General features: G+C 50.0%; 1 protein-coding gene across 1 annotated transcript; it reads left to right on the forward strand.

The window, feature by feature from the left end:
- IL17RA (interleukin 17 receptor A) lies at positions 1-24,869 on the forward strand. The gene is made up of 13 exons (XM_030815767.1): positions 1-266; positions 12,089-12,113; positions 12,823-12,969; positions 13,847-13,959; positions 15,400-15,526; positions 17,045-17,092; positions 17,188-17,351; positions 18,528-18,611; positions 19,115-19,199; positions 19,974-19,985; positions 20,236-20,337; positions 22,094-22,135; positions 22,679-24,869. The coding sequence occupies exons 1-13, from the start codon at positions 129-131 to the stop codon at positions 24,184-24,186; spliced, it is 2,595 nt and encodes an 864-aa protein (XP_030671627.1). The 5' UTR covers positions 1-128; the 3' UTR covers positions 24,187-24,869.
- Positions 24,870-25,198: the final 329 nt, after the last annotated feature.

The following is a 25,198-nucleotide window of genomic DNA, read 5'->3' on the forward strand; positions in this document are numbered from 1 at the left end:
CCGGGCTGGAAGCCGGAAGCGAGCTAAGTGGAGCCGACTCGAAGTCCACCGCGGAAAAAGAAAGCCTCAGAACGTTCGCTCGCTGCGTCCCCAGCCGGGGCCGAGCCCTCCGCGACGCCACCGGGGCCATGGGGGCCGCACGCAGCCAGCCGCCCGCTGTCGCGGGGCCCCCGCTGGGGCTGCTCCTGCTGCTCCTGGGCGTGCTGGCCCCGGGTGGCGCCTCCCTGCGACTCCTGGACCACCGGGCGCTGGTCTGCTCCCAGCCGGTGAGACTCGACGTGGGGAGCGGTCGCCGCCTGGATGCTGCGGGCGCGGGACAAGGTCGCGGAGGGTCGGACGGCCGGGACTACGCGCCCGGGCTGGGGAGGCAGGAAGTCCGCGCCGCGGGCTCAGAGGGGCTCAGAGACTTGGGCACAGATTTCGCGGCGCTTGGGGAGGACCCTCGGAGCGGTGGGAGTTGCGGTGTGGAATAGGGGGAGAGGGGGGTGGCACATCGCGCGCCTTGTGTTGCACAACCTGGCCCGCCGTCGTGGCTGGAGGCGGGAGTGACACCTCCGCCCGGGCCGCAGAGTTCGGGGAAGGAGGGCGCGGCGCCGGGCCAGGCCGGAGGGGCGGCCAGGGCTGGTAGAAAGGGGCTGTGGGGAAGGGGCCCAGGGAGAAGCCAGGACGGGTCTGGACCCAGCTCCACGCCGTGCGCCCCTCACATCCCCCGGCGGGGCACGGTCGGTCCTCGGGAGGCCCATCGCGCCCTCGGGAGCTTCCCTCAAGCCGTGCCCTTCATGCTGCCGACGGAGCCGGACGAGCCCACGTCCTCCGTGCGGAAGGTGGAAGCCCTCACCCGCGGCCTCCAGAAGAACCCCGCTGTCGTAGAGCCACGCGGCGGCCTGCGGGGGCCGGAGCGCTGAGACGCGGCACCATGTTTCGGGGAGAGCTCTGCCGAGGGCGGCTGAGGGCCACCTCCCCAGGGGCGCGAAGCCCTGAGGATGGGAAGATGGTTCTTAAGACGGCGTCCTTCCCGCCTCTCCCACCCCCCACTACCACCACCTGGGTCTGGGAACCCGGTGAGCGCGCAGTGGGAGGGTCGAACGTTTGTAGCTGTCAAGTCGTAGCCCCGCTGTGCCCACAGGAAGTGACCCACCCACCTGCCAGGTAGTGGCCTTTGTGTGAGCCAGGACCAGCTTAAGGAAAAAAAAAAGAAAAAAGAGCAAAACCCTGTGCCCCTCCACAATATACTCTCCTCTTCCCCGCATCCTCAAGGGGATCTTTCCTCCCCTCCACCTCCACCGCTGACCCCAAGGAATAATGCTCAGTATCTGAGTCAGAGGATGTAAAACAAAGGGATATTTCTCTTTATCTAATTTTATGGAGGATTTACCGAAAGAGGGTGGAGGGTGAGTGACTATTTCGCAGGAAAAAAAAAGATGTTTTTATCGTGAATGATGTTGAGAAATGCCCTGCGACTTCCACTATTGGGCGAGGCAGGTCCCTCTGCCCTGCTGGTCCCGCCTGCCGGCTGTGTATGAAGCGTTCTGATATGGAGGGTTGGTGCGCCTGAGTTGACAGCCATTGGTCAGGTGCCTGCAGAGTACAGGGCGCCACACTGGGAACTGGAACTATAAATAAATACTCTGGGGACCCTAATATCCAGAGACCTAACCCATCTAGGGGAGGAACAAGGCTCGAAATTAGGGAACTGTCTAGCAAAGCTACTTGCACAACTGGTAAGTGTACAGAATTCCAGGAAAAAGAAAAATTGCTTCCATTTGGGGTGTCCCTCATGGAAAAGGCATTTGGGCAGCCCTGTCGGGGTAGCAGGAGCATTCCAGGTGGTGGAAAGGGCCTGAGCCAAGGTCCTTAGGTGGGACAAGTTACGGTGTGTGGCCGCAATGGAGGGTCTGTGTAATAGGACAGTGAGAAAAGATGCCAGAAGCGGGGATGGGACTCCTGTGTGTGGCGTGGGAGCCAAGCTCTGACTTTCACTGCACAGTGAAGCAACTGCAAGTCAGGAGCAGAAGCACAGCCTGGCTCCAGGGAGGGCTGGAGAAAGACGCTTGCTGTTCATATTTGTCTGCAGTCTCTCGTTCTCTTTCTTCCTCTCACTGTTCTGTATACACCTGCCTCATAGACAGCTCTTCTCCAGAGATAGACAGCTCTGGGCTGCATTGACTAATTCTTTTAAAAAGAAAGAAAACACATCCTTCAAATTTCTCTCCCTCACTGGTGTTTTAGTGGATGCAGTGTGATATAATGAGGGGAGGGAAAGCCACAGAGGTGGCCGGAGGACCTGGATTTGCAGGCAGCATCGCACTTACTGTCTCTGCAGTTGGGCTTTGAGGCTGCCTGGGCCTGGGTTCCCCCATTTCCACAAAGGCAGGACTGGGTGAGCCTTCTCAAAGTAAGTCAATGCCGCTTTCCAGAATGTGTCTGTCCAAAGCCCAGTTCGATTTAGCCCTCCCTAACTATCCTCAGACAGGGAGGAGGCTTCTGCACACCTGGCCTGTTCCTAGCTCAGTGCTGGAGCACAGGATGCGGGGGCTTGATACATATGTGTTGACTGAACAAAAGAATGCATGAATGAAGGAAAGAATGGTCAGCTCTGCTTGGAAAGCAGTGGCAAGCTGAGACCAACCATAGCACTGGTTCCAGATGCTTGGGGTTACCACCTCAAAACCCAGATGACTGATTTCCCCACAGAAATCATTACACAAGAAACCATCAATAATTGCACTTCCCTGAGCATTTCCTTTTGGTTAGCCGTTCTCCCTGCCTAGGCTTCATGCAGGTTTCCCACGACCGCCAGCCTGGAGGAATGCCCATAGGAAAGACAGCAGCAACTTAAGAGTTGGTCAGGGTAAATGTTAACAGGTAATTTCATAGACAGGTTGTGTATTTCATTACGGAGTCTTTTTTCCTGAGCGTTCGCGGTTTTGACTTGTGGTTGTAGAACAACTGCTCAGTTTAACCCCTTTATCTTCTGCCTGCCAGAAGCCACTTTCATCATGCCACTCTTCCAGAGTGTACAAAGTTGTGTTCTTTGTGCCAGGCACTGTGCCGGTGGTTCACAAGTAACCCTTCATCCCATGCTCACGACGGCTTACAAGGTTGCCAGGATGAACCTGCTTTTGAGAGGCTGGGTTATTGGCCCAAGGTCGCACAACTAATGAGTGCTAAGGTGAGATTGAGAGCAGGCTATGCTTGTAAGTTCAAAGCCCACTTTCTCTATCAGGCACTTGGTAGTGTTCACTGAGGCACAGAATTGAATACAATCTTTCATTTCTTCCTCTTAACCTTCACCTTGTGGGTAGACAATAGTGGCCTATTGGAGGTGTCCCTTATTTATTTATTTATTTGTTTGTTTGTTTATTTATTTATTTATTTATATTTTGAGACAGAGTTTTGCTCTGTCGCCCAGGCTGGAGTGCAGTGGTACGATCTCAGCTCACTGCAACCTCTGCCCCCCGAGTTCAAGCAATTCTTGTGCCTCAGACTCCCGAGTCACTGGGATTACAGGCGCCCGCCACCACACCCAGCTAATTTTTGTTTTTTGTTTTTTGTTTTTTTTTTGACACAAAAAGTCACTGTCACCCAGGCTAGAGTGCAGTGGCATGATATGGGCTTGCTGCAACATCCACCTCCCAGGTTTGAGCGATTCTTCTGCCTCAGCCTCCCAAGTAGCTGGGATTACAGGCGTGCACCATGGCGCCCAGCTAATTTTGGTTATTTTTAGTAGAGATTGGGTTTCACCATGTTGGCCAGGCTGATCTGGAACTCCTGACCTCAGGTGATCCGCCCGCCTCGGTCTCCCAAAGTTCTGGGATTACAGGTGTGAGCCACCGCACCCAGCCAATTTTTTTATTTTATTTATTTATTTTTTTGAGACAAGGTCTCATTCTGTCACCCAGATTGGAGTGCAGTGGCGCAATCTCAGCTCACGGCAACCTCCACTTCCCAGGCTCAAGCAATTCTCCTGCCTCAACCTCGCAAGTAGCTGGGATTACAGGTGTGCACCACCACGCCCAGCTAATTTTTATATTTTTAGTAGAGTCGGGGTTTCACCACGTTGGCCAGGCTGGTCTTGAATTCCTGACCTCAAATGATCCACCCGCCTCGGCCTCCCAAAGTGCTGGGATTACAAGCATGAGCCAATGCGCCTGGCCAATTTTTTTATTTTTTTAGTAGAGACAGAGTTTCACCAGGTTGGCCAGACTGGTCTCAAACTCCTTATCTGCCCACCTCGGCCTCCCAAAATGTTGGGATTACAGGTGTGAGTAACCGCACCTGGCCCCTTTTGTTATTTAGAGAGACAAGACAGCAGTGATTAAGATCATGTATTCTGGAGCAAAACTTCGTCATGAGAATGCCAGCTCTGTGGGACCATGGGCCACTTACCCAACCTCCCTGGGTCTTAGTTTTTTCATCAGTACAATTGGGATAAGGGTGCTTAGCTCATAGGATTGTTGTCAAGATCAAATGAGATATATGTACAAAGTGCTCAGCATGATGCCTGGCACAAAAGAGGAGCTCAATAAACATCAGCTGCTGTCACCTTCATTGTCATGACAATCCCCCCTCTGATTTCTGCAAGATGCCTCATGTAATGCTATTCACAAGCAGGTAGCTCATAGATAATATTCTGATTCTGCTATTTTTAAAGAATGGGCAGTGGCCCCACGCCTGTAATCCTAGCATTTTGGGAGGCTGAGGCAGGGGAATCACTTAAGCCCAGGAGTTCAAGACCAGTCTGGGCAACATGGCAAAACCCTGTCTCTACAAAAAATACAAAAATTAGCCAGGTGTGGTGGCGCATGCCTCTAGTCCGAGCTACTGAGGAGGCCAAAGTGGGAGGATCTCTTGAGCCCAAGAGGTCAACACTGCACTGAGCCCTGAGCATGCCGCTGCATGCTGCATAGCTCACAGAGACCCTGTCTCAAAAAAAAAAAAAAAAAGAATGAGGGGTTTGAAATTAGGGATGACTATTGGAGAGGCATTTGTTGGACAAGACAAGATATGTCTTAGTAATATCCTAAGAAGATCCCGAACACTTTTTTTTTTTTGCTTTATTTAAAATGTTATGTAATTCTATAAATTTTTTTTTTTCTTAGAGATGGAGTCTCGCTCTGTCACCCAGGCTGGAGTGCAGGGGCACAATCTCTGCTCACTGCAGCCTCCACCTCCTGGGTTCTAGCAACTCTCCTGTCTCAGCCTCCCGAGTAGCTGGGACTACAGGCACACGCCGCCATGCCTGGCTAATTTTTTGTATTTTAGTAGAGACGGGGTTTCACCGTTGTTGGCCAGGCCAGTCTCGAACTCCTGAGCTCAGGCAATCCACCTGCCTCGGCCTCCCAAACTGCTAGGATTACAGGCGTGAGCCATGAAATTAAATTATAAGGAAAAAAATGTCTACTCTTCCTTCCACTCAACAAATTAATGTTTTCATTCATTTATCTTACTTTTCAGCCCTTTCATTTGTTTGGCATTACATCATAGATAAACTTCTATCTTTTAATTAATTTTTGTCAAGTTACGTATGGCGATCCTCCTTTAAAAATGGTACTAAGATGTTTAAAACAAAAAACAGCAGATCCCTGCACCACCCCTAAACCTGCTCCCCAAATATGATTCCTTTAGTTAATTCTTCTGAGATATACCTCCATATTTCTAAACATGCTTATACTATTAATTCATGATGTGTTAATTTTAGATATTATCTATTGACTTCTAATAGATGAAATTACATTATCTTTCTGCCACCACTTCTCCCTGTTTTTTATTATAGTTAAATCATAATTTTAGTTAAATTAATAGTAAGCATTTTTATTATTATAACAAGTAATCTTCACTGCTGAGGCAAGTAAGTGTACTTTGATTCTATATTTTTTCTGGTACAATTCCCCTCCCCTCCTGCCCCAGAGATAATAATTGCTTTAATTCTCCACTTGCATAATGTTTCATGTAACTAGTCTTAGTTTTGTTCTATCAGACTTGTCATATCATTTCCCTCCAAATCATCAGATAGTCCATCAGTTCCATCCCCCCCTTTCCCCAGAGAACTTCCTCCTAGAGCACTCTGTTCTCCAGCCCCAACAAGGTCTGTGCTCTCTAGACCTGTGGCACAACAGGTCTGGACCAGAACAGACATCCTGTCATGGTCAAATCTCCCATGTCCTGGATCCTGTGTCTTCTTCCGCGGGGGTTACTCCCTCATTTTGCTGGAGAATGTCATCCTGTAATTTCCTAAGAATATGTATGAGGGATGGATAGAGACATATATATCAGGAACATATATGTTAAGTCTTTTCATGTCAAAATATCTTTATTCTACCCTCATACCTTTTTCTGATAATTTGGCTGGGTGTGAAAATTCTGTGTTAAAGATAATTTTCCCTCAGAATTGTGAAAGTATTGCTTTACTGCCTTCTAGCAAACAGTACAGATGCTAAGAAAGTCAATGTTATTAGCCGGGCACGGTGGCTCACGCCTGTAATCCCAGCACTTTGGGAGGCCGAGGCGGGAGGATCACGAGGTCAGGAGATTGAGACCATCCTGGCTAACACAGTGAAACCCCGTCTCTACTAAAAATACAAAAAAAATTAGCCAGGCGTGGTGGTGGCGCCTGTAGTCCCAGCTACTTGGGAGGCTGAGGCAGAAGAATGGGGGGAACCTGGGAGGCGGAGCTTGCAGTGAGCTGAGATCGCGCCACTGCACTCCAGCCTGGGTGACGGAGCGAGACTCTGTCTCAAAAAAAAAAAAGAAAGAAAATGTTATTATGTTTCTTATCTGTTTTTATGACACTTATCTTTTTCTCTCTGGAAACTTTTAGGATCTTCTTTTTATTCCTGATATTACAACAGTTTCAAGATTTGGGGCCCTGGTCCGGTTCTTCGTTGTTGTTTTTGTGCAGGCCATTTAGTAACCTTTTTAATTTGGCAACGTGATACTGTGAAATATGTATTTGGTCTTCAACCCCTTTTTCTGGCATAGAACTCCTAAAATCCTTAGAATCTCCAAAATTGTATCTTTTATATACTAATGATTCACTGGTGGCTGGCAGCCTCTAGGCAGCTTCGAGATGGGGGTTGGTCCAGGGAAGGACCAAGGTAGGATTAGAGGGCTGAGACGTTTAGCCCTTCCCCTTTACCCCTCATATCTGGGAAGGGGAGAGGGAACTGAAGGCCCCCTGAAGTTGCAATGGCCAGTGGTTTAATCAATCATGCTCACATGAAGCCTCCATAAAAACTCAAAAGAACGGGGTTCAGAAAGCTTCCAGGTAGTGGAACATGTGGAGGTTCCTGGAGGGTGGTACACCTGAGGAGGGCATGGAAGCTTTGTACTCCTTCCCCTATACCTCACCTTTTCTTCTGTATTATTTGTGATATCCTTAAAATAAACTGGGAAATGTGTTTCCCTGAGTTCTGTGAGCAGCTTTAGCAAATTAATTGAACTGAAAGAGAGGAGCATGAGAATCTCACATTGAACCCGGTTGGTCTTAGAAGTTCTGGAGGCCCAGACTTACCAGGTGTCTAGGGGGTGGGCGGTCTTGGGGACTGAGCACTCAACCTGTGGGATCTGATGCTATCTCCAAATAGTGTCAGAATTAAATTGGTGGATACCCAGCTGGTGTCTGCTGCAGAATTGATTGCTTGCTTGGTGGTGGGAAGAAACCACCCCCCCAATATGTAGTCACAGAAGTCTTCTGTAACTTCTGTTGATTGTTGTGGTGATGTGAGGGCAGAGGAAAAATACAGCTTGAGTTTTTCCACACTCTCAGGCAATATGTGTCCTTCGCTTCCAGAATATTTTCTTTCTTTCTTTCCTTTTTTAAAAAATAATTTCTTCCTTCTGTTTTTTCATTAATCAACTTCTAGAAATCTAGTCAATCATATTTATTTCCTAAATTGAATCTCTAATAATCATATATTTTTTCCTATTTGTACTTTCAGAGAAATGTCCTCAATTTCATAGACTAACCCTTCTATTGAATTTTTATTTAGTAGAACTTCTTCTATTGAGTTTCAAGGTTCAGTTTTCATTCTCTGCCTGCTCATTTGTCCACGGTGTCCTGCCCCTGTCTTACAGATGCAGTGTTGTATCTCTTCGTGCCTATAATAATTTTGTTTGTTTTAATCGTGTTAACAGCATTAGTTTTTTTTTTCTTCCAGGAGCATTTTTTAATTGTTTTGATCTATTTTTCATACCGAACACCTATCTCAAATATCTGGTACTCTTTGACTGTCTGAGAATATTTTAAGAATGAAGTCCTAAAAGCTGATTAAATGCTCTGTGTAGTTAAGATTTATTGAACATTGGACTTTACTGTATAGGAGGTCAGGCTGATGGTGAACCTGGCCTGTTGGGTGACCTCCACATGCTGAAATCTGGAGGTCTTTTCTTTGGGCCTGGCTGCCAGCATTCTGAGATCAGAGCAGGGAAAGAGAGGATAAGGTTCCCAACACTCCATATGTAGACCTTCACTTAATTCTCCCTGCCCTTAAGCCCTGAGGGTTATAAGGTTCTGAGGGGCCCCTGGCCTCCTTATCAGTAACTCCCTTTTGTAGCATTCAGACAGAAGTTCCTCCACTCAGCACAAGCCAGCTGCCTACTCTGCTGCCACCTGGACAGTTATTTATTTATTCATTCATTTGTTCATTTTTGAGGTTTTATAATTTTATTTGACATCAACAGTTTGTTCTCATCCACAATGTCTGACTGTCAATTTCTGAAAGTGGTAATGGGTACACAGGTAACCAAAGTATAGAGCTTGTTTGGTGAATCCTCATCCTCATGCTTTCTGGACAGCTGCACATGGATACAGTATGGAATGTTCTTTATTCCTTTGGCCCAGACAGCTTTGTTGAGCCTGCTGTTAGCAAATCTGGAGTCCCCATCTCCTTCATGGCAAAGTTCTGGGACTTTTTGAGTGACCAAGGGGCACACTGCTTGACGTCTCCTCCATGGGTGTGCTTGTGAATGCTGATGGCATATTCTGGTGTCACTACCTCATTGGTGGCAGGTGACAGAATAGCATTTTATTTTATTTTGTGTTATGTTGTGATGTGATGTGATGTGATGTGATGTTATTTTAGTTAGAGTCTTGCTCTGTCGCCCAGGATAGAGTACAGTGGCACAGTCTTGGCTCACTGAAGCCTCTGCCTTCCAGGTTCAAGCAATTCTCCCACCTCAGCCTCTCAAATAGCTGGGACTACAGGCACATGCCACCACACCCAGCTAATTTTTGTATTTTTAGTAGAGACAGGGTTTCACTATCTCTCGGCCAGGCTGGTCTTGAACTCCTGACTTCAGGTGATCCACCTACCTCAGCCTCCCAAAAGTGCTGAGATTACAGGCATGAGCCACTGCACCCGGCCAACACCCTTCTTTACAGGAGCTATGCTGCTGGGGCCAAGTTGGAAAGGACTTTTAAAATTTTGTTCATATCTCTTGTCCACTGAGTTTGGCTCTTTGGTCCTTGAGAATTTACAAAAAAAAATGTTCTTTCCTATAATTGTTATATTGTTTGGAGAGAGGGAGAAAATATGTGTATATGGTCAATGCGCTGTTACCTCTAATAGAATTGTTATTCTGTATTTCACTAATATGTATATTTTTCAGTTTTGATTAAATCTTTTTTCCCCTTATCTTCCCTCATGCCATCTCCTCTGCTTCTGTCCCCTTTGCCCCCAGCAAACTGTGTTAACACCCGTTAACATGTTTCTATTCTCATTTAGTCATACTCATATATATATATATATATATATATATATTCAGGGAGATCTTTTTCATGACTTATTTCCATAGAAATTGGGATCATACTATAAAAAGTTATTTGCAACTTATTTTCCTCTGTCATCAACACATTCCAGCCATCTGCAGGTCAACAGATGTCTATGCAACTAATTCTCATTCTCTTTAATATTTGCATAATATTCCATAGTAGATAGCAATCTATTCAACCATTTCTTGTTTGATAGACATTTAGATTTAACTAGATCTCACCTTAATTCAGCCATTCTCTATTGATGAGCATTCAGTACCACAGAAAAAGAGGGAAAGCTGTCCATTTTTTTTAAAGCTAGTATAAGCTTAATTCTAAAACTTAACAAATCTTATACAAAAAGAAAAACTATGGACCAGTCTCATTTATGAACATAAATCCATGCAATTCTAAATAAAATATTAGCAAGTATAATCTAGCAGAATATCAAAAGAACAATGCACCATAACCTAGTGGTGCATTAACAAACCTTGTTTGTTAGTTGGTGCTGGAGAGGTATATGACAAGGTTCAGAGCTGTTTTGAATGAAAACTATAAACCTAATAGTAACCAAAGGAAAAGACTTATCTGCAACCACAACTATCAGAAACCAAGACCAAAAACAGTATTCCATAGGGCATATCAAACTATTTCCTCCATCTCAGGAATGAGAGGAGGACACCTACCTGCACCACTGGGAATCAACTGACTGTGTTGTCAAACCCTTCCACCTTCCTCGTGGTCTTCATGAAGACAAGAGCTTTTCATCATGGGCATCATCCTGCAGTGTTTTTGAGTAGCTCCCAGTGGCTAGTAGGAAGTTACTCCAGATGATGCATCTGTTTGCCTTCTCTAGAAGGTGAAAGAACCACTTTTTTTATCCTCCACATCCTAGGAATTTTAAGGGAGAGGAGAAATGAGAGGACTCAGGGGAGTTAATCTTCTCGCCATTTAGGGAAGAGTGACATTTATTAGTATGAGCCTAGGCAGCCAGATGGATTTTGTTGGGAACATGTGCGGAGCCCCCTAGTGGGGTGGTGGTGCTAGCTCAGGACCTATAGGGGAGAATTCAGGAGCTGAACAGGGCGAGGAGCACTTATGAACTAGGGTCCCAGAGAAGGAGGATCCAGGTGAAGTAGCTCGCTAGAGTCAATCCTAGGTGCGTGCAGATGTCATCCTGTGTGTGACCACTCTGTAAATGAACCCTGGTGGCATGGGGTCTTCTCCTCTGCTTAGCCCTACCTCTCTGCTCCCTCTCAAGAAAGAGGAGGGTGTCAGCCCCGGCACCCTACTCATACCAGTCACTTTGTTGGCCTTGAGATTGTGTTTCTGGTCTGCCTCGGCATCTGACTTTCCAGCCTGGGATGCGTTTGGTCTGTTTTGCCAGTTAGAGAACTGGAGACACCTGAGCCTGAGCTCCTTCCTAATGGTAACATTTCCCTGATAGCGTTTGTCACTAGGGCTTCTAAATTTGGCCATCAGGATTTCCTCAGGGTTGGAAGGTTAACACATACTGCCCAAGAGGGAGGCAATATAATGTAATATGGGTGCCTCAGCTTCTTCATCTGCAAAATGGGCTGAGGATAATACCTCGTCACGATCACCCGGAACAGGGCCTGGCATACTTTCCCTAGAGACTTTGTAGGGACTTAGTGAATGTTCCCCAACAGATCTGTCACAGAAACTGTAAATATTGCCCCTCACCCCTTCTGCAGCTCTTGCAGCAGTGTTATCCAGGAAGGTTGGAAACCTCAGGAGATGAAGGGGCCCTTTTCTCAGGGCACTCCAAGAGAACCCTCTCAGTGTCTTTTAAAGTTGTCAAGGTCTCAGCTCATAGCAGTTCCTCATAAAATACCATTCCCATGCCGGGCGCGGTGGCTCACGCCTGTAATCCCAGCACTTTGGGAGGCCGAAGCGGGCGGATCACGAGGTCAGGAGATCGAGACCATCCTGGCTAACACGGTGAAACCCCGTCTCTACTAAAAACACAAAAAAGTAGCCGGGCGTGGTGGCGGGCACCTGTAGTCCCAGCTACTCGGGAGGCTGAGGCAGGAGAATGGCGTGAACCTGGGAGGCGGAGCTCGTAGTGAGCCGAGATCGTGCCACTGCACTCCAGCCTGGGCGACAGAGCGCAAGACTCAATCTCAAAAAAAAAAAAAAAAACACCATTCCCTTTGCCATCCACTGGACTGACTCACTCATCCTATTCCCCAAAAAGTGAGAAGGGCAGGCTGTGTAGATGGTATTCCTGAGAATGAGCCAGTGGAGAGCATCTGGCCCTGGCCTGTGAATTCAAGCCCTTTCCCAGCTGTAATAACCACCCTCTTTTTTCCACAGGGGCTAAACTGCACGGTCAAGAATAGTAAGTCATCTTTTTCTGTTCTTCTTGTTGCCTTGTTAATCAAATGAGAGCCTGGTGCCAACTTCTGACAGAAGTCCTGCCACACCACTCCAGGTTCAGGCTGTGAGCTACAGCCATCCGCAGGAGGCTTCCCGGAGAATTGTGGATGCTTGCAACTGCGCTTCCTATCGAGAACATTCATTATGCAAAAGTCAGGAAAGGAGAAACAGAACTGTCATTTGGATTGTGAAAGTATTCTCTGGGGTGCTGCCCTACTGTATCTATAATATAATTTGATTTGCCACAGCTTGTCACCGTAAAGTGAGAGACATCTGTGCTGTTGATTTTGTTTTGTTTTAATTCAAAGAGGAGGCACATATTCAAGTGTCTGAGCCAATTAGAGACCCCGACATATAAAAATAAAGCAACTCTTACTACAACCACATCCCTCCTGTGCCCTTATTCCCAATCACAACTTCATCTCAAAATCAACTTGTGTACTTTGTCTTCGCTTCTAAAATTCCCTTTAGACTTGAGAGATCTGCAGTGACCCCAGTAAACATTAGAAAAGAGGTAGCAGGGCAGTAAAGCTGAGGATGCGGCCAAGGGCCACAGGCTGGAAGGCCGCGGGCCCCTGAGCTGTTTGCTGTCTAGCTGTCTGTACCTGCTGCTGGGGCATCTTGGGCTCTCGGCTATAAGTCTCTGAATGTTGCTTTTCCCTGGCTGCCAGGTACCTGCCTGGATGACAGCTGGATTCACCCTCGAAACCTGACCCCCTCCTCCCCAAAGGACCTGCAGATCCAGCTGCACTTTGCCCACACCCAGCAAGGAGACCTGTTCCCCGTGGCTCACATCGAATGGACGCTGCAGACAGACGGTGAGTGGGCCTGCCAGCAGGGTCCTGGGGGATTCTCCCCGCCTCCAAGTGGCTCTCCCGGTCAGGCTCAGGATTGGGCTCCCAGTCCTGTGCTCAGACATGGGGGTTCACATTCAGTGCTATAAGGATCCACCATTTCATGCAGTTCATACTTGTTCAGCATTTTAGATATTAACCCACAGTGATACCTGCTCATCACACCATTCTTCATGAAAGGACTTCCTTCAACCTAACATTTTTAGCACCCTGAGGAAAAAAAAAAGCAAGCAATTAATTTTGTGACTGCAGTACCAAAAGTGAAGTGGAAAATGGCAACACCTTTGTCAACCTGTTCCCTGAATTTAGGGGCCAGCACTTTTAAAACGTCCCCCGAGCCTATTCAGGAATAGAGAGTTTATGTAACAGAATTGGGACAACTGGGGCTTATGAGCACTAGTCCCAGATTTGTGAACGGGGCATGGGGGAAGTTCTTTTTGGAAGTCCCCGCCCTCAGTGCTCCTGCTGACAGCCACAACCTCGTGAGGATGGTGGGGATGGCTGTGTTTGACACCCATGCTAGATTGTCAAAGCCCTCACCACAAGTTTGCAAAGCCTTTACTTCCAGCCCAGTGTAAAGTGTCATTTTTCCTTGCCCGGCTGGGAAATAACTGTCTGCAAGGCGGTAGGCTGAGGCCAGAGAGCGAACTGAAAGGAACTGGATGTGGAGAGTTGGGTAAGACAGGGCAGATTTTCTTTTAGGAGTGAACAACCACAACCGATAGGGAAGTGACACACCCAGCACAGGAGTGAACAACCGCAACCGATAGGGAAGTGACACACCCAGCACTTGTCTTGGCTGATCTGTATCTGTTTGTCTCCTCTTCTCCCTCTCCTTCAGCCAGCATCCTGTACCTCGAGGGTGCAGAGTTATCTGTCCTGCAGCTGAACACCAATGAACGTTTGTGCGTCAAGTTTCAGTTTCTGTCCAAACTGAGGCATCACCACAGGAGGGTAAGAATACAGCTCTTGAGTGGATTATGTTCCACTGATGACACCAGTACAGACTTCTTGTCCCCAAATTCAGACCCTGATTTAGAGTGGGGAAGACCCAGAGGTGCTGAGGGAGTCTGTAGAATTCAGAATGGCAGCCTGAGATGGGCAGAAGTCAAAAGAGAAGTGGTGTGGCCACCGTGAGCAATAGTGAGGGACAGAGCGTATTTTTGAAAGCGTCCCTCGCATACTCACCCCTGCTTTTTCTTCCCACTTTACCTAGCTATTTGTTCTGAAAGGAAGTTGAATTGGAAGACAACTTCCACAGCCCTACCTCCTGCCATCTTTGTGTAACTTTGTGTAACATCTTTTACATGTAACTTGGATTAAGCTGGGGCCTACCTTCAGGAAGAAAAACTGCCCAGACCAAAGAATGCTGTAGGTGGGCAAATGAGCACTACAACAGTTTAGTCGCATTTTGCTGCTCACAGCTAAATGGTGAAATGTTGATTCTTGTTTAATTTGTTTAAAGCAGTGGGTCTCAAAGTGTGGTCCGTAGACCAGCAGCCTCAGCCTCACCTGGGAACTTGGTAGAGATGTGTGGCCCCACCCCAGACTTCCCAGGCCAGAAACTCTTAGGGCGGGGTCCAGCAAGCCTTAGTTTGAAGACTACTGGTTTAAATCTGCAAATGGCCACTTGAAAACAAGTTAGATCTCCCACAAACTCAAGCAGCAAAGGCAGAACCCCTCTCCGATGTTAAATTAGGACCCCCAAACTTGACTGCTATGTGAATGGTGAGAACCAGATTCCTCCATCCACTTAGAAGCAAAGGACCCCTGGCCCTTTCACCAGGGTAACTAGAATGGGGGTTGGAGTCGATATCTGTAATCTCTACCACCCGGAAAATAACTTAAGCACAAATTCAAATATCATTGCAACTAGGGTGCCTGCTGGCCCAGGGTGAGTGGGGGTCTCTAGCTTGTCCTCTGTACCTTTTTACTCCATGATGGTCTCAAGAGATCCCTGGCTTTCCCATTTAAGGAGGAAGAATCATTTGACAAACAGTTTTTACCTGCCTCGCGTGTGCCAGATCTCCATAGCCCTAAGTCCTCTGGCTCCGCTCCCTCATACCCATTGTCCTAGAATTTGAGAGGGCAGGTGGGAGAGGCGGGACTACTTCCACTTTTCCCAAATTCTTTTGCCTTATTTACTATCTACTGTTGAGGCCATATCCAGGTTTAAAAAAAAAAAAAAAAAAAAAAAAAAAAACAGGCAGAAAGGACCAGAGGAAACAAAAAACAAAGATACTGATTTCCCTGACCTTGGATTTTGTTGTGGTTGTTGCCTTGTTCTTATTTTTGGCTGAATATTTGGGAGTGGGTGGGAACGGGGGTCTTTGGGCATAGATGGGTGACAGGTGCGTGTAATCCATCTACCTTTCCTTCCTCCCTTCTCTTCAGTGGCGTTTTACCTTCAGCCACTTTGTGGTCGACCCTGACCAGGAATATGAGGTGACTGTTCACCACCTGCCCAAGCCCATCCCTGATGGGGACCCAAACCACCAGTCCAAGAATTTCCTCGTGCCTGGTAAGAGCATCCTCCCAAGGCATTCCCTCCCCATTGGCCTCTGTGAGAAGGAAGCACCAGGTGGCACAGATGCCAGCCTCCCTGCTCAGCAAGACAGTGGCTGGCATTGCCCGCACCTGGGACCCACAGAACAAACAGAGGCCAGGACTGGGAGTGCTTTGGTGTATGCTGCAGCCTCCATTCCCTGAGGCAGACCCCATTCTCTGTTGGCACAACAGTGGACAGTGGCCCAAGATCCCAGGAGTTTTATGGGAACCAGAGTACCTCCCTCTATCTAGAGAAGCACCCGTCCTGCCCAGAAAATATCATAAAGGCAAGCCACAAGCCACTCGTGGAGAAGTTGCAGCCTCTGCCCCCAGCCTGGTCCCAGCCTTCGTGGCTTGCTCTTCTCGAGACTTCCACCTCACATTCTGCCTGCATCATCCCACACTCATCCCATGCATGGCGCTCTCCTCCCTGTGCCTATCCACGCTGCCTGTGATTACCGCCAGGCTTTTCCTCTGAGGCATCCTTTGATGTACGTGTACCTTCTACTTCTCTGTCCTCCCTAGAAGCTCAGGTATTACCTACATTTCTCTCTTTTTGTTTTTAATGGAGATAGGGTCTTGCTTTGTCACCTAGGCTATAGTGCAATTTTGCTATCCTAGCTCACTGCAGCCTCGAACTCCTGGGCTCAAGCGATTCTCCTGCCTCAGTCTCCCTACAATTCTCTGTCCATAGCCAGCTATGTCAGGAAGCCCACTTGAGAACAAAGCCTGGGTCTTCTGCCCATTTGTATAATCTCCAGAACCTCATGAATTGCCTTGCATATAGTAGGCTGGTCAAGAAATGCTTGTTAAGGATGGTGTTGACCTTCTTCATCCTTGGACAACCCTGCACACATGCGTGCACACACACTCTCTGCGTACCCTGCTTTATGTCACCGCATGTGGCTCATCACTCCCTGACTGGTACTGCATGCTATGCGTTTGCTTTTATTGGTCTCTTCTACTGGATTACAATCTCCAGGGGCAGGGCTTTGTCTTGTTTACCACTGTACCTCCAGTGCCAAGAACAGGGCCTGGTGCATAGTTGGTGCTCAATAAGTATTTGTTGAAGGAGTGAATCTCCTCAGTTCTCGCTTCTGTTTCTAAAGTTGACTGACTCAGTCCCTGTCCCTCCATGGTGATTCACACCTGTCACATGTCTTCTCAGCCTGTGCAAAAGACAGGGGAAGCCGGGGACAAGAAGCTGTGGGTGGGCAGAGAAGGAACTGGAGGGGACCAAGATTGCTTGGTCACCCACAGCAAGCTCAGGAGGAGTGCACTTGAATCGGGTGGGTTCCCTGGGAGATGAGGATCAGACAAGCAGGCTGGCACCCATGCCAAGGTGGGTCCAGCCCTGGAGCTCACTCTGAAGGGGCCACCTGTGGACAGGCTCCCAGTGGGGAAAAGATTGTTGTTCCTGGTGTCAGGAGTCTGGAAGAACAGATTTCCCAAGGTAGAGGCTTAATGAGTTTCCTTTTTTCTGGGTCGACAGACTGTGAGCACACCAGGATGAAGGTAACCACGCCATGCATGAGCTCAGGTAACGGCTGGCCCGGGAGAGCTTTATTTGGATGCACACACATGCACATGTGCGTGCCCCTCCTCACTCCCAGCCTGCGTGTGTGACCTTGGCAGGCAGCCTGTGGGACCCCAACATCACTGTGGAGACCCTGGAGGCCCACCAGCTGCGTGTGAGCTTCACCCTGTGGAACGAATCTACCCATTACCAGATCCTGCTGACCAGTTTTCCGCACATGGAGAACCACAGCTGCTTTCAGCACATGTACCACATACCTGCGGTAACTCTGCTATTTTTGACCCCTCCTAGCATAGCTCAGGACCACCCCTCCAAGCCCTGAGTCTCTTCTCTGCTGATCTGACAGAACTGTGTTGCTAGAAGCTCGGGACTCAGGGCTGTGCTTAGTCCATAGTGATCATGACGCCTTGCCCTTTTTCTTCCCCAGTGATCTTCTGCTTGATAGAAAGGCAGTTGACTGTGTCCTGCCCATGACTCAGTCCTTTTTGTTCTTTCCTCCCCCACATGCTCCCTTGTTCTCTTTTTCTTTTGCTTTGTTTATTACAAAAAGGATTTGAGGATTAAAAAAAAAGAAATGTGGAAATAGAGACAAAGGAGAACTAAAGATAAGGAAATAAGGCCAGGCGCGGTGGCTCCCACCTGTAATCCCAATACTTTGGGAGGCCAAGGCAGGAGAATGGCTTGAAGTTGGAGTTCGAGACTGCAGTAAGCCCTGATGGCACCACTGCACCCAATCTGGGGGACATGTCGAGCGAGACCCTGTCTCTAAAAAAGAAAATAAAAATTAAAAAATAAATAAAGTAAATTAATGACATAAAATAGGCCAGGCACAGTGGTTCCTGCCTATAATCCCAGCACTTTGGGAGGCCAAGGCCGGTGGATCACTCGAGGTCAGGAGTTCGAGACCAGCGTGACCAACATGATGAAACCCCATCTCTACTGAAAGTACAAAAATTAGCCAGATGTGCTGGCACACGCCTGTAATCCCAGCTACTTGGGAAACTGAGGCAGAGGAATCACTTGAACCTGGGAGGCAGAGGTTGTAGTGAGCTGAGATTGTGCCACTGCACTCCAGCCTGGGTGACAGAGTGACACTCCATCTCTAAAAAAAAGAAATAAAGAAAGGCAATACAATGAAGCCAGCTCAGTGCAGGAAACGTGTGCTGTGTGGTTCTGTACAACTGGTGTTCATGAACACAGATTTGTTGCCCCAATTCCCAGCAGCCAAATCAAAGAGAGACTTACCAGTTACTACATGTACTTAAGAATTTACAACAAACCAGCTTCCATGCAAAAATGGAGTTTTTTTCTGGAATAGAAACCTGAAAAGCATTTCTCCCATGGCCTTCCTAAGGGGTGCCCTAGACAGCCTCTCCGTGGCAGTGCCACAGCGTGTTCTTACCCAACTAGCCTTACCCATCCTTGCCTCTCTCCTCAGCCCAGACCAGAGGAGTTCCACCAGCGATCCAACGTCACACTCACTCTACGCAACCTTAAAGGGTGCTGCCGCCACCAAGTGCAGGTGGGTGAGTGTGGTGTAGACAGGTGCAGGGAGCAAAACAGGTGGCAAGTATAGAGTGGACAGGAGTGAGGAGTGTGCACAGGTGGAGAGTGTGGTGTGGATGGGAGTGGGGAGCGTGCACAGGTGGAGAGTGTGGTGTGGACGGGAGTGAGGAGCGTGCACAGGTGGAGAGTGTGGTGTGGACGGGAGTGGGGAGCGTGCACAGTCTGGTATTCTTGCTGGTGGACAGGGGAAAGCTTGTGCTCTCTGTGGCACCAAGCACCACTATCGATCGGTCAGGATTCCTTGCCTGGTAAGGCGCTGCCCTTGCTTTTGTCCTGTCTGGTTCTCCCACCCTCACCTGGGCAGGGGTCCTCTGACCCGCCCTTGCTGGAGGGAGATGATGGCCACCTGGGGATGGTGGTGTAGCCAGCCAGGATCCCCTCCTCTCATTGCCTCTGCTGGCTGGAAGGCATGGGCGCTCTACAGTTCTGGAGCCCTTTTCCTGCCCTCTCTGCCCGCAGATCCAGCCCTTCTTCAGCAGCTGCCTCAATGACTGCCTCAGACACTCCGCGACTGTTTCCTGCCCAGAAATGCCAGACACTCCAGGTAGGGGACATGCGGCTGTCCTAGGCCATACTGGGAGAACAAGTGGCTGAAGGCCCCCAGCCTGTGCTGCGTCCTCACCTGGTTCTGAGGGGTGGTTAGGGAGGAGAGTTTAGTTTAACTTGGAGTCCTTCAGGCCTGAAGTGTGGACTGGGGCTTTAGTGTCCCTCCCGGGGGCTGGACTCCTGGCTGTCTTTCATTAGCCATGTAGCCTTAGGCAAAATACTTAATCTTTTTGATCCTCAACTTTCTTGACTGGAAAGTGGGGTGGTTTTTATCCTAGAGCCCTAGTTCTGCGCCACGCACTGAGTGTGGTGCTCCACCATGCCGTCCATTTTTTTATCCTCACTCATTGTGAGTCACGGTACTATGAAGTAGAGGATTCCCCCCACCCCAAGCCCCAGGTTCATGGATAAGGAAACTGAGGCACAGAGATGTTGAATAACTTGTCCAAGATCACACAGCAGGGACACTGTTTTCAAAAGTCGCATGCCCTAATGCACGGGAGGCTGCGGCCACATGCTCACCAGAAGGCACAGACATGGAGCCTGGCTGGAAGGAGAACCCAGCCTCCCAAGGAGGAGGCAAGGTGTCTCTTCTTAGACCAGCAACTCAAGTGTCTCTTGTAGGTGGTTTCATTAAGTTCAACCTGGATCTAGAGTGCCTGGTGCAGGGCCAACATCATTAAAGCCCTCAAGGGACGTCAGTTGTGTTTTTTGTGATGACTGGGAAGGGTTAAGAATACTATTTTCCCTTTTTCCTCTGTTCTCATTGCAGAACCAATTCCGGGTAAGCTTGGATCTCTCTCCAACAGCACTGCAGCCCTCAGGGGACATTCCCCAGTGGCCACTTGAGAAGTCTCTGCCTCAGCCAGGCAGACAAGGCTGAACCGAGGCCAGCCCAGAGGGGGGGGTGAGACCATGGTTTGTCGTGGTGGGGCCAGAGAGGACAGAGCCTGGGGCTGGGGAGCGGGGCTGGGGGCCTCAGGGCAGGCAGGGCAGGCCCCACCGCATCACTCATGCTGTTCTGCTCACCACAGACTACATGCCCCTGTGGGTGTACTGGTTCATTACGGGCATCTCCATCCTGCTGGTGGGCTCCGTCATCCTGCTCATCGTCTGCATGACCTGGAGGCTGGCCGGTAAGCGCTGGGGCTCTGGCTGTCCTGGAGTCAGGCTCTAATACCAGCACCACCACTCACTACCAAGGCAAATCGCTTTATTCTCTGAGCCTCAGGTTCTTGCTTGAGAACCATGTCATAAAGCTGTTGTAAGGACTGAGTGAAATAAGACACATGAATTCTTAGCACAGAACCTGGCATGTGCTATTTGCACAGTATCTGTTAGCCACGATTATATTTGTTGTTATTAAATGTAATATTATTAAAATCAATAGGTTGGAAGGAGCCAGAGTATAGTTTCCCTGTGTCAGGAATGACCATCCAGGCAGGTGGAGCAGCCTGAGCAACCCCATCCTGCAGCCGCCAGACGTGGACACCTGGGGTCAGGGAGAATAGTGAGGGTCAGCATCGGGTGATAGAGAAGGCTTCGGCTGCCCTGAGCCACAGGGGTGGACCCCAGCCCCACCTCATTAGCCTTGTAGTCACAGGCCAGTTACTTAACACACCGTGGATTCACTTTTCTTTTCTGTAAAATGTACTGATAATGCCTCCCTCTCAGGACTGTGATGAAGGTTAAATGAGTAGCTGAGGAAGGTGCTTGCTGGGGGGGATTAGTACATACCAGTGTCTTCTCCCACCTGCAGCTCTCTGCTGGCCAAGTCCTAAGCCGGGAGAACACAGGCCTCCCCTGCCCCACCATGACCCTAGGCTGCTCCTTCCATCATCTGGGAAGCTGTTTCCACCCTTCCCTAGGCTCGTCAGGATTAGTTGTTAATTATTATTAATTATTATGTGGTAGAAAGAAAACCAGCCAGGCATGGGAGGACCTATGGGAGGTTCCAGTAACATTCAATAGCATCTCGGCCAGTGCTCCGTAGGCTGTGCAGCTCTCTAAAGCTTTGGGGCTGGGTGGCAGCGGTGCTTTTGGTTTCCTTTCTGCTGTTGCGCTTCTGTTTTCCGAAGTGCCCTGCACCACAGGGTGAAGGCAAGAGGAGCCTCGCTGTTATTTGGCTGTCTTTTGACAGTTCTGGGGAAGGCTGGAAGGGTCAAGATTGAGATTAAGGTTCTAAGTCATTTGCTCAGTCATCTGTGGATCTTAATCATCCCAGCTGTCACTAAGGAGTTAACTCCCTCAGAGCAGTTTTTTCATCACGTCTCCGAGGGGAACAATTGCTTAAGTGTGTGGGTTCCCCTCCCTCACCTCAAAAATACCAGGAGGAAATGTTGCAAGCAGCCTGGTGGGGCTGATTCTGGAAAGAAGTGTGGTAAGATGCATGTCTTCTGTAAAGACACTTCTGGGGAAGAGCTTTCCCTCAGGTGGAGTCAGTTTGGGGTGGCCAGATTTCAGGGAGACAGGGCAGACCAGGACTGTAATGAGGAACCAGGATGGACCCCCCCCTCCCGCCCCCGGCACTGGGGCTCCCAGCTGGATCAGTGCTACAAAATAACTGTGATCCCAGTTGATTATGCACAACGTGCCAGGCACTTCACATACACACACTCATATAATACCCATTAAACGAGAACAAATATAGACCCACTTCACAGAGGAAGAAGCTGCATTTCAGAGGCACTAGTAACTGCTCCAGGTCATAGTGCTTGTAGTGGCAGACCCAGGATTCATGCCTGTGCGACCACCTAGCACAGCCTCCCTGCTCAGTCTCGGGGCTGCCCCCTTACCCTTCACCCTTTGTCAGGGAGGGGGCAGACACCCTGTGAGCTGGTTTCTATTTCTCTTCCCAAAGAACCACTCCAGTGTATTTCTTTTCCTTTCCAGGGCCTGGAAGTGAAAAATACAGTGAAGACACCAAATACACCGGTCAGTATTTCCTGGTTTGCATGTTTGCTTATTTTTAAAGCAGTGGAGGGTTCTCCTGGGATAAGTGCGTGGGTCGCCTCCTGTGATCTAACTCCCAAGTCCCTTCAGGAGAGCCCACATTAGAAACCCCCTTCCAGCACCCCACTCAGAAGGGCCCCCAATAACAAGGCCTGGGTGCCATTTTTTGAATCACTCAGACAAGGAAAGAAAGGTAAGTGCACCATATTTTGTGAAAAGAGGTCCTCCCTGGAGCAGACAACAGAGCTTGGTGCCTCTTTTTCTTTTCTTAATTAAAGTATAGGCTAAAGACCCGCTAGGAACATAAGAGATTCTTTTTCCCACAAGGCAGCAGACTGATTTTTTTCAGGCAGCCAAAGGTGGAATAGTTGCATCTGGGTTTTTCCAACAGGCCTCAGTTGAGTTTCGCAGCTTAGGCAGGTAGCCAAGCTCTGTGTCCTGGTCCAGGCCCCTCCTGGGCTGGCAGGCACAGAGCTGCCCTGGGCCCTGGGGTGAGGGTCAGCGTGTGTGGTCTTGTTTCCCTAGATGGCCTGCCTGCGGCTGACCTGACCCCCCCACCGCTGAAGCCCAGGAAGGTCTGGATCATCTACTCAGCCGACCACCCCCTCTACGTGGACGTGGTCCTGAAATTCGCCCAGTTCCTGCTCACCGCCTGCGGCACGGAAGTGGCCCTGGACCTGCTGGAAGAGCAGGCCATCTCGGAGGTGGGAGTCATGACCTGGGTGGGCCGTCAGAAGCAGGAGATGGTGGAGAGCAACTCGAAGATCATCATCCTGTGCTCCCGCGGCACGCGTGCCAAGTGGCAGGCGCTCCTGGGCCGGGGGGCACCTGTGCGGCTGCGCTGCGACCACCGGAAGCCCGTGGGGGACCTGTTCACCGCAGCCATGAACATGATCCTCCCGGACTTCAAGAGGCCAGCCTGCTTCGGCACCTACGTAGTCTGCTACTTCAGCGAGGTCAGCTGTGACGGCGACGTCCCCGACCTGTTTGGCGCGGCGCCGCGGTACCCGCTCATGGATAGGTTCGAGGAGGTGTACTTCCGCATCCAGGACCTGGAGATGTTCCAGCCGGGCCGCATGCACCGCGTGGGGGAGCTGTCGGGGGACAACTACCTGCGGAGCCCGGGCGGCAGGCAGCTCCGCGCCGCCCTGGACAGGTTCCGGGACTGGCAGGTCCGCTGCCCCGACTGGTTCGAACGTGAGAACCTCTACTTGGCCGATGACCAGGATGCCCCTTCCCTAGACGAAGAGGTGTTTGAGGAGCCACTGCTGCCTGCGGGAACCGGCATCGTGAAGCGGGCGCCCCTGGTGCGCGAGCCTGGCTCCCAGGCCTGCCTGGCGATAGACCTCCTGGTCAGGGAGGAAGGAGGAGCAGCAGTGGCAAAGCTGGAACCTCACCTGCAGCCCCGGGGTCAGCCAGCACCGCAGCCCCTCCACACCCTGGTGCTCGCCGCAGAGGAGGGGGCCCTGGTGGCCGCGGTGGAGCCTGGGCCCCTGGCTGACGGTGCCGCTATCCGGCTGGCACTGGCGGGGGAGGGCGAGGCCTGCCCGCTGCTGGGCAGCCCGGGCGCTGGGCGAAATAGCGTCCTTTTCCTCCCTGTGGACCCCGAGGACTCGCCCCTTGGCAGCACCCCCATGGCGTCTCCTGACCTTCCAGAGGACGTGAGGGAGCACCTCGAAGGCTTGATGCTCTCGCTCTTTCAGCAGAGTCTGAGCTGCCAGGCCCAGGGGGACTGCAGTAGACCCGCCATGGTCCTCAAAGACCCACACACGCAGTACGAGGAGGAGCAGCGGCAGTCAGTGCAGTCTGACCAGGGCTACATCTCCAGGAGCTCCCCGCAGCCCCCCGACGGACTCACAGAAATGGAGGAAGAGGAAGAAGAGGAGCAGGACCCAGGGAAGCCGGCCCTGCCACTCTCTCCCGAGGACCTGGAGAGCCTGAGGAGTCTCCAGCGGCAGCTGCTTTTCCGCCAGCTGCAGAAGAACTCGGGCTGGGACACGGTGGGGTCGGAGTCAGAGAGGCCCAGTGCATGAGGGCGGCTCCCCAGAGACCACCCAGATCCCAGCCTTGAGAGAGGAGTGTGGGTGCACAAGTATTCATCTGTGTGTACATGTCTGCATGTGTATATGTTCGTGTGTGAAATGTAGGCTTTAAAATGTAAATGTCTGGATTTTAAACCAGGCATCCCTCCTAACTTTTCTTTGTGCGGCCGTCTGGTTATCTTCTATCCCCAGCGGAATCCACACAGCCCGCTCCCAGGAGCTAGTGGTAGAGCTTCTTTGAGGCACCATCAATCATTCATTCAGCATTTATTGTGCACCTACTATGTGCCAGGCATTTGGGATACCAAGATAAATTGCATGTGGCATGGCCCCAGCCGTGAAGGAACTTAACCACTAGTGCCAAGGACACATTAACAAACAGGATGGGCTGGGCACGGTGGCTCACGCCTGTAATCCCAGCACATTGGGAGGCCGAGGCAGGTGGATCACTGAGGTCAGGAGTTCGAGACCAGCCTGGGCAACATGGTGAACCCCCATCTCTACTAAAAATACAAAAATTAGATGGGCGTGGTGACACATGCCTGTAGTCCTAGCTACTTGGGAGGCTGAGGCAGGAGAATTGCTTGAACCAGGGAGGCAGAGGTTGCAGTGAGCCGAGATTGTGCCATTGCACTGCAGCCTGGATGACAGAGCGAGACTCCATCTCAAAAAAATCAAAGGAGGGTCACATGGGATGTAAACGCTGAATGGGCCAGGTGCAGCAGCTCATGCTTGTAATCCCAGCACTTTGGGAAGCCGAGGCAGGTGGATTGCTTGAGCTCAGGAGTTCAAGACCAGCCTGGGCAACATAGTGAGAGCTCGTCTCTACCTAAATTTTTTTTTTAGTTAGTCATGGTGGCACATACCTGTAGTCCCAGCTACTCAGGAGGCTGATGCGAAATGATCACTTGAGCCCAGGAGGTGGAGGCTGCAGTGAGCTATAATGGTACCATTGCAATCCAGCCTGGGCAACACAGTGAGACCCTGTCTCAAAAAAAAAATA

Source organism: Nomascus leucogenys, chromosome 7b (assembly GCF_006542625.1).
Source record: "Nomascus leucogenys isolate Asia chromosome 7b, Asia_NLE_v1, whole genome shotgun sequence".
NCBI lineage: Eukaryota > Metazoa > Chordata > Mammalia > Primates > Hylobatidae > Nomascus > Nomascus leucogenys.